Source organism: Pseudophryne corroboree, chromosome 3 (assembly GCF_028390025.1).
Source record: "Pseudophryne corroboree isolate aPseCor3 chromosome 3, aPseCor3.hap2, whole genome shotgun sequence".
Taxonomy (NCBI): Eukaryota; Metazoa; Chordata; class Amphibia; order Anura; family Myobatrachidae; genus Pseudophryne; species Pseudophryne corroboree.
Genome location: NC_086446.1, coordinates 407,432,053 through 407,449,142, shown reverse-complemented (window position 1 = coordinate 407,449,142; position 17,090 = coordinate 407,432,053). Strand labels below are relative to the sequence as shown.

General features: G+C 45.1%; 1 protein-coding gene across 4 annotated transcripts in view; it reads left to right on the top strand.

Annotated features, from left to right (window-relative positions):
* SAMHD1 (SAM and HD domain containing deoxynucleoside triphosphate triphosphohydrolase 1) overlaps window positions 1-17,090 on the top strand; it is a 272,305-nt gene that overhangs the window by 241,043 nt on the left and 14,172 nt on the right. For all 4 annotated transcript variants that reach the window (XM_063960182.1, XM_063960181.1, XM_063960183.1 and 1 more), the window contains 2 exons: window positions 103-198; window positions 3,163-3,267. In XM_063960182.1, coding sequence (XP_063816252.1) covers window positions 103-198; window positions 3,163-3,267 — 201 coding nt within the window. The remainder of the gene's footprint in view (window positions 1-102; window positions 199-3,162; window positions 3,268-17,090) is intronic.

Sequence of the window (17,090 nt, the reverse complement as noted above, 5' to 3'; positions counted from 1 at the left end):
GCAGGTTTTTTTTTACTGTTTTGCTTTATGTTTTACCTCTAATTTCCATTTTCTTAAAATAAAGTAAAATTAAAAAACTAAAATAAATAAAATGTATTACAGGATGAGTACGATCGATTACCGGCTGAATTGGCAAGTTCCACTCCCCAGATCTCCACGACAGACATCCGTCTCAGCTCAGATGATTTCATAGTGGATGTAAGTCCTCCAACAGGCAGAGTGGCAGCTCTGGTGTTGTGATTATGATGTATTGAGGTTTGAAAGAAGTAGAAATGTTGTCCTGAATTGAGAACTACAAAGTAGCTACACCACCAATGCCTGGAAATGCCACTTGCATCGGTACTGGTGAAGTCCCAAGCTACTTAGTTTTGGGACTTCATCGGTACCAATGCCACCATTTACAATTAAGTAAAGTGAATGGAAGACTTTGGGGTATATGCAATTCCGGGCGAATTGCGGCACTTTTTCGCCCGTTTTTAAATTCGACACAATTTGACTGTCAAATTCCGGCAGGTGGGTGCCAGAATTCGACATATTCAATAAAAAACGAATTCGACAGTCCCAGTGTCGAAAAACGGCTGATTTGACGGATTTTGATTAGATTTTTTAAAAATTTAAAAAAACGGTGTAAAACCCGGAAAAAAAATCCGTAGGGTCCCCCCTCCTAAGCATAACCAGCCTCGGGCTCTTTGAGCCGGTCCTGGTTGCCAAAATACGGGGGGGGGAAATTACACGGGATCCAAAAAGAGTAGGGATCCCCCGTATTTTTTGTACCAGCACCGGGCTCCACTAGCTGGACAGATAATGCCACAGCCGGGGGTCACTTTTATACAGCGCCCTGCGGCCGTGGCATTAAATACCCAACTAGTCAGCCCTGGCGGGGGTACCCTGGAGGAGTGGGGACCTCTTCAATAAAGGGGTCCCCCTCAGCCACCCAAGGGCCAGGGGTGAAGCCCGAGGCTGTCCCCCCCCCCCCCCCCCCCATCCAAGGGCTGCGGATGGGGGGCTGATAGCCTTGTTGAAAATGTAAGAATATTGGTTTTTGCAGAAGAACTACAAGTCCCAGCAAGCCTCCCCCGCAAGCCGGTACTTGGAGAACCACAAGTACCAGCATGCGGGGGTAAAACGGGCCTGCTGGTACCTGTAGTGCTACTGCAAAAAAAATACCCAAGTAAAAACAGGACACAGACATCGTGAAAGTATAACTTTATTACATACATGCCGACACACATACTTACCTATGTTGACACGCCGACTCTGGCCACGTCTCCAATGTCGACGTCCGGGGTACCTGAAAATAAAATTATACTCACCTGATCCAGTGTCCAGTTCTTTTATTGTAATCCACGTACTTGGCAAAACAAAAAAACGTATTAACCCGAACCAGACGGACTGAAAGGGATCCCATGTTTACACATGGGACTCCTTTCCCCGAATGCAGAGACCCCCCGTGACTCCTGTCACAGAAGGTCCCTTCAGCCAATCAGGAAGCTCCACGTCGTGGCACTCTCCTGATTGGCTGTATGCGCGTCGGAGCTGTTAGACGCGCATCGCACAGCCCCCTCCATTATCTTCAATGGTGGGAACTTTGCGGTCAGCGGTGAGGTCACCCGCGGTCAGCGGCTGACCGCGGGTAACCCCACCGCTGACCGCAAAGTTCCCACCATTGAATCTAATGGAGGGAGCTGTGCGATGCGCTGTTTGCCAGCTCAGACGCGCAAAGCCAATCAGGAGAGTGCCATGAAGTGGCGCTTCCTGATTGGCTGAAGGGACCCTCTGTGACAGTACTCACAGGGGGTCTCTGCATTCGGGGAAAGGGGTCCCATGTGTAAACATGGGACCCCTTTCAGTCCGTCTGGTTCGGGTTAATGCGTTTTTTTGTTTTGCCAAGTACGTGGATTACAATAAAGAACTGGACACTGGATCAGGTGAGTATAATTTTATTTTCAGGTACCCCGGACGTCGACATTGGAGACGTGGCCAGAGTCGGCGTGTCAACACAGGTAAGTATGTGTGTCTGCATGTATGTAATAAAGTTATACTTTCACGGTGTCGGTGTCCTGTTTTTATTTGGGTATTTTTTTTTGCAGTAGAACTACAGGTACCAGCGGGCCCGTTTTACCCCCGCATGCTGGTACTTGTGGTTCTCCAAGTACCGCCTTGCGGGGACTTGTAGTTCTTCTGCAAAAAACAATATTCTTACATTTTCAACAAGGCTATCAGCCCCCCATCCGTAGCCCATGGATTGGGGAGGACAGCCTCGGGCTTCACCCCTGGCTCTTGATTGAAGGGGTCCCCACTCCTCCAGGGTACCCCGGCCAGGGGTGACTAGTTGGGTATTTAAAGTGACCCCCGGCTGTGGCATTATCTGTCCAGCTAGTGGAGCCCGGTGCTGGTACAAAAAATACGGGGGACCCCTACTCTTTTTGTCCCCCGTATTTTTTGCACCAGGACCAGGCGCAGAGCCCGGTAATGGTTGTTAAAATACGGGGGATCCCCTGTCATTTTTTTTCCCGTATTTTGGCAACCAGGACCGGCTCAAAGAGTTCGAGGCTGGTTATGCTTAGGAGGGGGGACCCCACGCATTTTTTTTTCTGATTTTTACCCTATTCCATAAAAAAAATATATATAAATAATACTTGTGCCTCCTAAATAGACAAACCAAGTACCTAATCCCTTCTAATATAAATAGATATGCTATTACCAATAAAAAAAACATGTTTTTTAAAAAATTTTATTAAATTCCGCCAGCAAAGTGTGGCTGATTGAAAATGACGAATTTACTGTCTAAAAGCACTGTTGTGGAATTTACAATCTTCAATTGAATATACATTTGTCGAAATGCCGCATTTGTACCATTGCAGAAATGTCGAATTTGACAAATGTCGAATTTCAAAAAGTCGAATTTGGAATGGCCGTTTTTTTGACGAAAAGTACTGAATTGCATTGTCGAAATTTTTTATTTATTTTTTTTGTCGAAAATGTCCCGTTTTTCGACATTTTCGGGAATTCGACCGCAATTGCATATACCCCTTTATCTTCCTGTATATATGTGCTAAGTATTCTTTCAGTACTGTGTGGTTAGAAGATTCCTGAAATAAACAATTACATTTATCATACCTTATACAGTATATTTTACATTAACGTTCATCATTCTTTTAGGTTATTCATATGGATTATGGAATGAAAGAACTAAATCCAATTAACAATGTACGGTTTTACTGCAAGTCTGATCCATGCAAGGCTGTAAAAATCACAAAGGATCAGGTAAGATGATAATCAACACAGAAAAATTCCCATCTCCCTACTACAGCCCCTAGCCTTAGCATAAAGAATGCTCAGACTGCATGTTACATGAGATGTCACAGAAGTAATGTTGTAGTATTGGATAACGGCAGACTATTAGAAAATACATTTGTGTTATAGGACAGTATCATTTTGTTTTTTCATTTTCTATTGATAAGAGCACATCCACTTGTGCTTAACACTAGAGTAATGTAATGTACACTGTTGCTAAGGGATGCGGTTATGTGACCAGCGGTCGGGACTCCGCCGGCCACTATACGGCCTCCGGAATTTCTCCCGGTGGAAAGCCCGACAGTCGGCATGCCGACTGAGGGGACTATTCCCACTCGTGAGTGTCCACGACACCCATAGAGTGAGCATAGAACCTGTGGCGAGCGCAGTGCATCCCAACCACCAGTCACCCATACCCAACCCATTGCTAGAGCCACAAGATCAAAGCAAATACTGTAGGTGACACTTCAACAGATAGATAGGATCACTTATCAGAATAAATTCAAACCATTAACAGAATGCCTCTACATCTGTTCTCTTTGATAATGGGCCTAATTCAAACCTGATCGCTGCGATCAGATAGTCTCCGCCTACATGGGGAGTGTATTTTAGCTGTGCAAGTGCGCGACTGTATGTGTAGCAGAGCTGTACAAACGGATTTTGTGCAGTCTCTGTGCAGCCCAGGACTTAGTCGCTGCGATCACATCAGTCTATACGGGACCGGAATTGACGTCAGGAACCCTCCCTGCAGACGCATAGACACGCCTGCACTTTTTCAGACACTCCATGAAAACGGTAATTTGACACCCACAAACGCCTTCTTACTGTCAATCTCCTTTCGATCGCCCGTGTGAACGGATCCGTCGCACAAACCCATCGCTGAGCCGCGATCCGCTTTGTACCCATGCAACGCACCTGCGCATTGCGGAGCATGCGCAGTTTGGACCTGATCGCCTGCTGTGCGAAAACGTACGGCAGCGATCTGGTCTGAATTACCCCCAATATCCCTGTGAGATTTTACAAAGTCCAAGTTAGCAGTTCCTCTAATCCATTGTAAAAGTCCAGTCTGTGCTATGTAACATGTGGTCTACAGCTACATGTCTGTTCTCTCACCTGTAGTAAATGACCTTTTGTGTGGGTGCTACTCTTCTGATCAACATTATTGGCACCCTTGAATATTAAGCACCCTTCCTTTAATATCTGGTTGCAGACTCTTGGTGGGATGTAATGGAGTCCGAGATCGCTGGACGTACGCGATGATGGCCGATCTCGGACGTTTTTCCAAGGGACGGGCCCTTACAAGGCATGGTATTGCCTTGTGAATGGCAGCATCCTAGGGGGAACACTACATGAACAAGCAAGCGCAATGATATTACTAATGTACAAAAGAAACTTTTGCCGTAGGAATTAATGGATTTTTTATTTTTTTGTGGGCTCATTGTTATTATAGTAAAATAAAGCATGTGTTTAGGTTGTCAAAATTGTAAAACTATTATGGTTGCATCACATTTAAATATAGTAAGAGACACTCCACTTGCTGTAGAGGTACACGTCACTGCATGCTCTGATTTTAGGGCATTCTGAGACTGTGACAGGTAATGCTGGGATGTGTGGTTCTATAGCAGCTGGCATACTGCACACTGCCTCTCCCTGGTTAGAACACTATGCATGTAATATACAAAACTTGTTATCTGTCTGAGTTTTATGGTCTAACATTTGGGTGAGGGGTTGAATTGTCTTTGCCGCTACATTTAAATTCCGCCGATTCACCCAGCCGGCCGAATGCTTGATTCACCTAAAAGTGCTTGTTACTGTATGGGACAGTGAACACTTTTGAGCCAGAATTCCTCTGCCATAAAGGGTGGAGGTTGTCGGGCAGATTCGCTTGGCGCCCAACACTTAATTGAATTCCCCCTTAGGATTACGGTGAATATAGCGTGTATAACAGCGGTCATCTGTGACCTTTGGCTACAGCTTACATCTTATGTGAGGCAGAATGCTCCCCCCACACACAGCTCACATGTAGATAGTAGTTATCTAGGAGGACACTTGACTGCTCCTAGCTGTAGAACAGTACTCTGAATCACTATTTCTCTAACGTCCTAGTGGATGCTGGGGACTCCGTCAGGACCATGGGGAATAGCGGGCTCCGCAGGAGACAGGGCACATCTAAAAAGCCTTTTAGGTCACATGGTGTGTACTGGCTCCTCCCCCTATGACCCTCCTCCAAGCCTCAGTTAGGTTTTTGTGCCCGTCCGAGAGGGTGCAATCTAGGTGGCTCTCTTAAAGAGCTAGTTAGAAAAGTTTTTTTTTAGGTTTCTAATCAGTGTCTCCTGCTGGCGACAGGAGCACTGCAACGAGGGACTTAGGGGAGAGACTTGCAACTCACCTGCCTGCAGGAGGATTGAAGTCTTAGGCTACTGGACACTGAGCTCCAGAGGGAGTCGGAACACAGGTCAGCCTGGGGTTCGTCCCGGAGCCGCGCCGCCGAGCCCCCTTACAGACGCTGAAGAACGGCAGAACGGAGGTCCGGAAACAGGCGGCAGAAGACTTCAGTCTTCATAGAGGTAGCGCACAGCACTGCAGCTGTGCGCCATTGTTGCTACACGGCTCACGGATCTCGGTCACGGAGGGTGCAGGGCGCTGCTGGGGGCGCCCTGGGCAGCAATATAGAGTACCTTAGAGGCAAATAAATACATCACATATAGCCATTAAGGCTATATGTATGTATTTAACCCAGGCCAGTTTATTAAAAAAACCGGGAGAAAAGCCGCCGAAAAAGGGGCGGAGCTTATTCTCCTCAGCACTCGGCGCCATTTTCCTGCACGGCTCCGCTGGTGAGGAAGGCTCCCACGACTCTCCCCTGCACTGCACTACAGAAACAGGGTAACAAAGAGAGGGGGGGCATAAATTGGCGATATAATTATATATTGAGAGTGCATATATAGAAACAACACCTTCTAGGGTTGTTATATACAGTATAGCGCTTTTGGTGTGTGCTGGCAAACTCTCCCTCTGTCTCCCCAAAGGGCTAGGAGGGTCCTGTCTTCAATAGAGCATTCACTGTGTGGCTGCTGTGTGTGTCGGTACGTGTGTGTCGACATGTATGAGGACGAAGTTGGTGTGGAGGCAGAGCAATTGCCGATGATGGTAATGTCACCCCCTAGGGAGTCGACACCGGAATGGATGGCTTTGGTTATGGAATTACGTGATAATGTCAGCACATTACAAAAGTCAGTTGACGAAATGAGACGCCCGGCAAACCAGTTAGTACCGGTTCAGGCATCTCAGACACCGTCAGGGGCTGTAAAACGTCCCTTACCTCAGTCAGTCGACACGGGTACCGACACAGATGAATCTAGTGTCGACGGTGAGGAAGTAAACGTATTTTCCAATAGGGCCACACGTTATATGATCACGGCAATGAAGGAGGCTTTGCAGCTCTCTGATACTACTGGTACCTCAAAAAGGGGTATTATGTGGGGGGTTAAAAAACTGCCTGTATTTTTCCCAGAATCAGAGGAATTGAATGATGTGTGTGATGAAGCGTGGGTTACCCCCGATAGAAAATTGCCAATTTCAAAGAAGTTATTGGCATTATACCCTTTCCCACCAGAGGTTAGGGCGCGCTGGGAAACACCCCCTAGGGTGGATAAGGCGCTCACACGTTTATCAAAGCAAGTGGCGTTGCCGTCTCCTGATACGGCCGCCCTCAAGGATCCAGCAGATAGGAGGCTGGAAACTACACTGAAGAGTATATACACGCATACTGGTGTTATACTGCGACCGGCAATAGCCTCAGCCTGGATGTGCAGTGCTGGGGTAGTGTGGTTGGATTCTCTGACTGAAAATATTGATACCCTGGATAGGGACAGTATTTTATTGACTCTAGAGCAATTAAAGGATGCTTTTCTTTATATGCGAGATGCTCAGAGAGGTGTTTGTACTCTAGCATCAAGAGTAAGCGCAATGTCCATATCTGCCAGAAGAAGTTTATGGACGCGACAGTGGTCAGGTGATGCGGATTCCAAGAGGCATATGGAAGTATTGCCATACAAGGGAGAGGAATTGTTTGGGGTCGGTCTTTCGGACTTGGTGGCCACGGCAACTGCCGGCAAATCCACTTTTTTACCTCAGACTCCTTCCCAACAGAAAAAGACACCGTCTTTTCAGCCGCAGTCCTTTCGCTCCTATAAAAAGCGACCAAAAGGACAGTCTTATCTGCCGCGAGGCAGAGGAAAGGGTAAGAAAGGGCAGCAAGCAGCCCCTACCCAGGAACAGAAGCCCGCCCCGGTTTCTACAAAGCCATCAGCATGACGCTGGGGCTGTACAAGTGGACTTAGGAACGGTGGGGGGTCGGCTCAAAAATTTCAGCAATCAATGGGATCACTCACAAGTAGACCCGTGGGTCCTGCAGATAATATCTCAGGGGTACATGCTGGAGTTCGAAAGGTCTCCTCCTCGCCGGTTCCTAAAGTCTGCTTTACCAACGTCTCCCTCAGAAAGGACGTTGGTTTTGGAAGCCATTCACAAGCTGTATTCTCAGCAGGTGATAGTCAAGGTACCCCTCCTACAACAGGGAAAGGGGTATTATTCCACACTATTTGTGGTACCGAAACCGGACGGTTCGGTAAGACCTATTCTAAATCTGAAATCCTTGAACCTGTATATACAGAAATTCAAGTTCAAGATGGAGTCACTCAGAGCAGTGATAGCAAACCTGGAAGAGGGGGACTTCATGGTGTCCTTGGACATAAAAGATGCTTATCTACATGTCCCAATTTACCCTTCACACCAAGGGTATCTCAGGTTCGTGATACAAGACTGTCATTATCAGTTTCAAACGCTGCCGTTTGGTTTGTCCACGGCTCCTCGGGTCTTTACCAAGGTAATGACCGAAATGATGGTTCTTCTACGAAGAAAAGGCGTATTAATTATCCCGTACTTGGACGATCTCCTAATAAGGGCAAAGTCCAGAGAACAGCTGGAAGCCAGTGTGGCACTATCACAAGTAGTGCTTCGGCAACATGGGTGGATTCTAAATCTTCCAAAATCTCAATTGACTCCGACAACACATCTGTTGTTTTTGGGCATGATTCTGGACACGGTTCAGAAAAAGGTATTTCTCCCAGAGGAGAAGGCAAAGGAGCTATCCGAACTTGTCAGGAACCTCCTAAAACCAGGAACTGTGTCAGTACATCAATGCACGAGAGTCCTGGGAAAAATGGTGGCTTCGTACGAAGCGATTCCTTTCGGCAGATTCCATACAGGACTGGGTCCTGGTGACTACGGATGCCAGCCTACGAGGTTGGGGAGCAGTCACAAAGGGAAGAAACTTCCAGGGTGTGTGGTCAAACCTGGAAAAGTCTCTTCACATAAATATACTGGAGCTAAGAGCGATATACAATGCCCTAAGCCAAGCAAGACCTCTGCTTCAGGATCAGCCGGTGCTGATCCAGTCCGACAACATCACGGCAGTCGCCCACGTCAACCGACAAGGCGGCACGAGAAGCAGAAGTGCAATGACGGAAACTGCACGGATTCTGCGCTGGGCGGAGAATCATGTCGTAGCACTGTCAGCAGTGTTCATCCCGGGAGTGGACAACTGGGAAGCAGACTTCCTCAGCAGACACGACCTTCACCCGGGAGAGTGGGGACTTCATCCAGAAGTTTTCAACATGATGGTGAACCGTTGGGAAAAACCAAAGGTGGACATGATGGCGTCTCGCCTCAACAAAAAGTTGGACAGGTATTGCGCCAGGTCAAGAGACCCACAGGCAATAGCTGTGGACGCTCTGGTAACACCATGGGTGTACCAGTCAGTATATGTGTTCCCTCCTCTGCCTCTCATACCAAAGGTACTGAGAATTATACGGAAAAGAGGAGTAAGAACAATACTGGTAGCTCCGGACTGGCCAAGAAGAACTTGGTATCCAGAACTTCAAGAGATGCTCACGGAGGATCCGTGGCCTCTACCTCTAAGAAGGGACCTGCTTCAACAGGGACCTTGTATGTTCCAAGACTTACCGCGACTGCGTTTGACGGCATGGCGGTTGAACGCCGGATTCTAAAAGAAAAGGGCATTCCTGAGGAAGTTATTCCGACTTTAATTAAAGCCAGGAAAGATGTGACCGCACAACATTATCACCGTATTTGGAGAAAATATGTTGCGTGGTGTGAGGCCAAGAAGGCTCCAACGGAAGAATTTCAATTGGGTCGATTCTTACATTTCCTGCAAGCAGGATTGTCTATGGGCCTAAAATTGGGGTCCATTAAAGTTCAAATTTCGGCCTTATCAATTTTCTTCCAGAAAGAATTGGCGTCAGTGCCTGAAGTACAGACTTTTGTAAAAGGTGTACTACGTATACAACCCCCAATAGTGCCTCCAGTGGCACCGTGGGATTTGAACGTGGTTCTAAATTTTCTCAAATCTCATTGGTTTGAGCCTTTAAAATCGGTAGATTTAAAATACCTTACATGGAAGGTAACCATGCTATTGGCCCTGGCTTCAGCCAGGAGAGTTTCAGAATTGGCGGCTTTGTCGTACAAAAGCCCATATCTGATTTTCCATTCGGACAGGACAGAATTGCGGACACGTCCTCAATTTCTCCCTAAGGTGGTTTCGGCTTTTCACTTGAACCAGCCTATTGTGGTGCCTGCGGCGACTAGCGACTTGGAGGACTCCAAGTTACTGGACGTTGTCAGAGCATTGAAAATATATATTTCAAGGACAGCTGGAGTCAGAAAATCTGACTCGTTGTTTATATTGTATGCACCCAACAAGATGGGTGCTCCTGCGTCTAAACAGACGATTGCACGTTGGATATGTAGCACAATCCAACTTGCACATTCTGTGGCAGGCCTGCCACAGCCTAAATCTGTAAAGGCCCACTCCACAAGGAAGGTGGGCTCATCCTGGGCGGCTGCCCGAGGGGTCTCGGCATTACAACTTTGCCGAGCAGCTACGTGGTCAGGGGAGAACACGTTTGTAAAATTTTACAAATTTGATACTCTGGCTAAGGAGGACCGGGAGTTCTCTCATTCGGTGCTGCAGAGTCATCCGCACTCTCCCGCCCGTTTGGGAGCTTTGGTATAATCCCCATGGTCCTGACGGAGTCCCCAGCATCCACTAGGACGTTAGAGAAAATAAGATTTTACTTACCGATAAATCTATTTCTCGTAGTCCGTAGTGGATGCTGGGCGCCCATCCCAAGTGCGGATTGTCTGCAATGTTTGTACATAGTTATTGTTACAAAAATCGGGTTATTACTATTGTTGTGAGCCATCTTTTTAGAGGCTACTTCGTTTTGTTATCATACTGTTAACTGGGTTCAGATCACAAGTTGTACGGTGTGATTGGTGTGGCTGGTATGAGTCTTACCCGGGATTCAAGATCCTTCCTTATTGTGTGCGCTCGTCCGGGCACAGTACCTAACTGAGGCTTGGAGGAGGGTCATAGGGGGAGGAGCCAGTACACACCATGTGACCTAAAAGGCTTTTTAGATGTGCCCTGTCTCCTGCGGAGCCCGCTATTCCCCATGGTCCTGACGGAGTCCCCAGCATCCACTACGGACTACGAGAAATAGATTTATCGGTAAGTAAAATCTTATTTTTTCCTATATGAAAAGAAATGTTGAAAATAATATACTGATACCATTAGCAAATATACTGTTACTTTTTTTTTTTAAGTAAAAATAAAAAAATGTCTTAAAACATCTGCATTTGCTATGTTTCTGTTATAACGATTCATTTTGCAGAGAGCACATTTTATTCATCATTCAGTATCTTTCTTTCACATCCTCTCTCCAACATTAATATGAGACAAACTTGTGACTGTTTATTTTTTAACTTGGTCTGTCTCTTAAGTAGTAATTTAATTAATTATTTTATTTTAATTAATTTAAAAAAAAATCTCTCCACTTATGAATCTATTGCACCTTTTGCCTAACAATATTTGCACCAGTTTTGAGCTCCTTAGCTTTCATAAAAGTTCCTTTTTGCGTGCGTATTTTGCATACTGTTTACTATTTAGCTAAGATTTTAGGATGTGATGTCCTTCATAATTCATATCCGGAACGTAACATTCTCCATAATATACATTATATACAGTACTGTGCAAAAGTTGTTTTAGGCAGATGTGGAAAAAATGCTGCAAAATAAGAATGCTTTTCAAAAAAATAGAAGTGTTTAATATTTTTAACAATTAACAAAATGCAAAGTGAATGAACAGAAGTCTAAATCAAATCAATTTTTAGACGTGACCACCCTTTGCCTCCAAAACAGCATCAATTCTTCTAGGTACACTTGCACACAGTTTTTGAAGGAACTCAGCAGGGAGGTTGTTCCAAACATCTTGGAGAACTAACCACAGATATCCTGTGGATGTAGGCTTGCTGAAATCCTCCTGTGTCTTCATGTAATCCCAGACAGACTCGATGTTGAGATCAGGGCTTTGTGGTGGCCATATCATCACTTCCCGGACTCCTTGTTTTTCTTTATGCTGTAGACCGTTCTTTATGAAATTGGCTGTATGTTCGGGGTCGTTGTCCTGCTGCAGAATAAATTTAGAGCTCATCAGACGCCTCACTGATGGTACTGCATGATGGATAAGTACTTGCCTGTATTTCTCAGCATTGAAGCACAAAGAAACGGGCAACATTAGCACCATAGACGCAGTGGTCGACCAAGGAAACGTGCATCAGATTAAAGACACGTCATGCTTACTTCCCTTTGAAATCGGAAGTTGTCCAGCAGTGCCATCAACTCAGAACTGACAGAAACCACTAGGAAGGAGCAACGGTGATTCGGCACAAGTTAAGATACTATAAGCAGTCAAGGATAAACCAAAGTGGGACAATCTATGTGGGCAACCTGTGTCCATCAATAATTCCACTTGGTGGTGCGCCCAGAGTCAGAAACGAATATGCATGCAACATAGGGAGAGAAAGAAGACTTCGTGTGGGCGCACTCTTACTATTCGGTAAATACCATGTGAAGGGTATGCTGAATAAAATATAACTTTTAATATGTCAACAATAAAAGGTTCTGTGACTCACAGAGAATGGCAAGGGACAGTATCCCAACAAAACCAAGGTATTACAAATTCAATCTACATTAAGATATACATTATCAAAAAAATGTGTACAAATTCAATCACAAAACATCCACCCACAATTGTGTGGAAAAAAAGAGAATATGTGCTGGTCACCATCAGTGTTGGGTCGGTTGGAGGTATGCAGCCATTGGTTAATACTGTATCCTTAACACCCTGACCAGTACAGATAAAACTGTATTGATGAGGCCACAATGGGCCAATCTGCATTCGGGAAAGCCTCAGACCAATTATAGTGGTACCGTATCCACAACTGTGCCATCAAGTTAGTGTTCATATTACAGGTTTTGGGCTGTACTTCAGCAAATGGAGTTGGGGATTTGGTCAGAATTAATGGTGTCATCAATGTTGAGAAATACAGACAGAAACTTATCCATTATGCATTACCATCAAGGAGGCGTCTGATTGGCTCCAAATGTATTCTGCAGCAGGACAATGAATTTTTGAAAGCATTCTTTGCAGCATTTTTTCCACACCTGCCTAAAACTTTTGCGCAGTAGTGTATATACAGTTTATCTGTATTCTGAAAACTGTTGAAAAGTGTTCTAAAAGTCAAATTGTGTGTGGGCAGATTTTATGGTAGTTCTTATTCACGCCTTGGATACTATACTGATTAGTTTTTAGGGAGAACATTGATGTTGAAGTATCTGAAGTATTAATGTTATAACCAGGTACAGTAGATCCAAATCGGCTATATTTGTTTGTTTTGTTTCAATGGTTTATGGAAAGATAAATCTATTCTTCTTGAGTGGCACAACCCAGGATGTCAGTTAAGAAATAGTATGTCCTGTCAAGAATTGTTAAACCACATTTTCTGCCAGTCAGTCAGGATCTGACATATGTAAATCCTTGAGTTGATTAGTACTGGATTTGGGCCCATAGATGGTGTAATTTTCAGAATTTCCATTGATCTGCTGGATTCCACAAATGCTCCAAAAGTCCAGCGACTTTCTCTTCTCTGCTACCAAGGTGAGCTTCTTTCCAAACCCAAAGCGACAGTGATACTATCAATGACCTGCCCCAATGCTTTTCTGATGTTCCCATTCATGTGAATAATAAGTTTACAGAAGAGAGGCATTAACACAGAGCTGATTGTTTGCGGCTATAGCTGAAAGGAAGACCACTCTTGGGCCATTGAGGGACTAACTGGTTCGATATCCGTAGTATACTGGTACCTTTGGTGAGTTGTGTAACTATAGACTCCTATCATATCTTCTAGATGGGGTTCAACCTTCACATTGCTACACTACTTACATATATTCCAAAAGTTACAGTACATTAGGATGGAGTTTATTAGCTGAACATGGTGCAGACCTAAAAGTTAAATGATAACTACTCGAGGGTATGTTTTAAGTGAGCTGATGTGCAGACCAATAAATAGATAAGAGGGGCTAGTGTAAAATTATTGCCAGGTCCACGGAAACCTAGACCTATTTTGGTAATACTATGGTATATTTATCTTAAACCCACATACTGTATACTAAATTGTGACAGCATGTTACAGCTTTATGGTATACTAGCTGTTCTATCCATTCTTTGCATGTGAGTTTCTGATTTTTTTCACGGTTGTACATATATACTTGAGTGTTAATAATTTGGTATATCTATAGAGATGTAAATTTGACTTGTTAATGTACAGTAAGTAAATATTAATCCATAGTTCTTGGCATTACCCCAGGAGCACCCATAGCAGAGATGGTAAAAAGTGACAGGACCATTTTTGGAATTTTATGAAATTCTGCACACTGGAGGTGCAATCCAAATTTTGATTTGATTGTCCATTTGGGCATTATCGTTTGCACAACGCAAGCCACCCATCGGTAATGACGTCATTATGTCAACCCCCTTTTCATCTCCTTAAGGGAGGTTTATTAAAATTCTAATTACGTTGTTTTCCTATTTACCACCTGAAGAATACCTGTTACATTTCAGCTTCCTAACATCCTAACATATCGGGAATTAAGAGAATTAGTGATGAGTCAGTGAGTGAGGGATTTCGCATAGAGATATATAGATAGTTAGATAGTAGTTAGAGATATATATATATACACTGCTCCAAAAAATAGAGGGAACACTAAAATAACACATCCTAGATCTGAATGAATGAAATATTCTCATTAAATACTTTGTTCTTTACATAGTTGAATGTGCTGACAACAAAATCACACACAAATTATCAATGGAAATCAAATTTATTAACCCATGGAGGTCTGGATTTGAAGTGACCCTCAAAATTAAAGTGGAAAAACACACTACATGCTGATCCAACTTTGATGTAATGTCCTTAAAACAAGTCAAAATGAGGCTCAGTAGTGTGTGTGGCCTCCACGTGCCTGAATGACCTCCCTACAATGCCTGGGCATGCTCCTGTCAATACTTATAGGCTACTTCCAAGTGATCCTACTGTTAAATTTAAAAAAGAAGTTGATGAGGTTTTGGAAAGGGTGTGTTTAGATGGTTTGACTTCTGAGCAGATTAAGAATTGTCTTACTGTTGTTTATCCCATTAAGCCTATTTTGTATACTTTGCCTAAAATTCATAAACATCCAACTAAACCACCGGAGCGACCGATTACATCGGTTAGAGGATCTATTTACCAACCAGTGTCTGTGTTTTTGGATGGTTATTTGCAATCGTTATTCAAGCTCAGCCCACCCACTTAAAGGATACAACCATCTTTATTGGTAGCTTTAAAAGAAATGTCGGCATTACCCAATGTTATTTTATGTTCAGTTGATGTATGTAGCCTCTATATGTGTATTCCACACGAGCTGGGTTTATTATCAGTGAGGAGGCTTATAACTAATAACGTGAATTATATGGTCCTGAGATTAATTTGTTTATGAGGCTGCTTGAATTAATTTTGTCTAAAAATTATTTCTCTGACGTCCTAAGTGGATGCTGGGACTCGTAAGGACCATGGGGAATGGCGGCTCCGCAGGAGACTGGGCACAACTAAAGAAAGCTTTAGGACTACCTGGTGTGCACTGGCTCCTCCCTCTATGACCCTCCTCCAGACCTCAGTTAGAATCTTGTGCCCGGCTGAGCTGGATGCACACTAGGGGCTCTCCTGAGCTCCTAGAAAAAGAAAGTTTAATTTAGGTTTTTTATTTTCAGTGAGATCTGCTGGCAACAGACTCACTGCTACGAGGGACTAAGGGGAGAAGAAGCGAACCTACCTGCTTGCAGCTAGCTTGGGCTTCTTAGGCTACTGGACACCATTAGCTCCAGAGGGATCGAACACAGGGCCCGACCTCGATTGTCCGGTCCCGGAGCCGCGCCGCCGTCCCCCTTACAGAGCCAGAAGCAAGAAGATGGTCCTGAAAATCGGCGGCAGAAGACTTCGGTCTTCAACAAGGTAGCGCACAGCACTGCAGCTGTGCGCCATTGCTCCTCATGCACACCTCACACTCCGGTCACTGATGGGTGCAGGGCGCTGGGGGGGGGCACCCTGAGCAGCAATATTAACACCTTGGCTGGCAAAAAAAATCACAATATATAGTCCTAGAGGCTATATATGTGAAAAATACCCCTGCCAGAGATCCATACAAAAGCGGGAGAAGTCCGCCGAAAAAGGGGCGGGGCTATCTCCCTCAGCACACTGGCGCCATTTTCCCTCACAGCTCCGCTGGATGGATCGCTCCCAGGCTCTCCCCTGCAGTTTCCAGACTACATAGGGTGAAAAAGAGGGGGGGGGGGGCACTAAGTTTAGGCGCAAAATTGTGTATACAAGCAGCTATTGGGAAAATCACTCAGTTACAGTGTTGATCCCTGTGTGTATATATAGCGCTCTGGTGTGTGCTGGCATACTCTCTCTCTGTCTCCCCAAAGGGCTTTGTGGGGTCCTGTCCTCAGTCAGAGCATTCCCTGTGTGTGTGCGGTGTGTCGGTACGGCTGTGTCGACATGTTTGATGAGGAGGCTTATGTGGAGGCGGAGCAGATGCCGAAAATGTGATGTCACCCCCTGCGGGGCCGACACCTGAGTGTGGATGGATAGGTGGAAGGTATTAACCGACAGTGTCAACTCCTTACATAAAAGGATGGATGACGTAACAGCTGTGGGACAGCCGGCTTCTCAGCCCGCGCCTGCCCAGGCGTCTCAAAGGCCATCAGGGGCTCAAAAACGCCCGCTACCTCAGATGGCAGACACAGATGTCGACACGGAGTCTGACTCCAGTGTCGACGAGGTTGAGACATATACACAATCCACTAGGTACATCCGTTGCATGATCTCCGCAATGAAAAATGTGTTACACGTTTCTGACATTAACCCAAGTACCACAAAAAAGGGGTTTTATGTTTGGCGAGAAAAAGCAGCCAGTGTTTTGTTCCCCCATCAGATGAGTGAATGAAGTGTGTGAAGAAGCGTGGGTTCCCCCGATAAGAAACTGGTAATTTCTAAAAAGTTACTGATGGCGTACCCTTTCCCGCCAGAGGATAGGTCACGTTGGGAGATATCCCCTAGGGTGGATAAGGCGCTCACACGTTTGTCAAAAAAGGGGGCACGGCCGTCTTAGGATACGGCCACTTTGAAGGAGCCTGCTGATAAAAAGCAGGAGGCTATCCTGAAGTCTGTATATACACACTCAGGTACTATATGGAGACCTGCAATTGCCTCAGCATGGATAGTGCTGCTACAGCGTGGTCTATTACCCTGTCAGGACAGGGATGCTATGTTGCT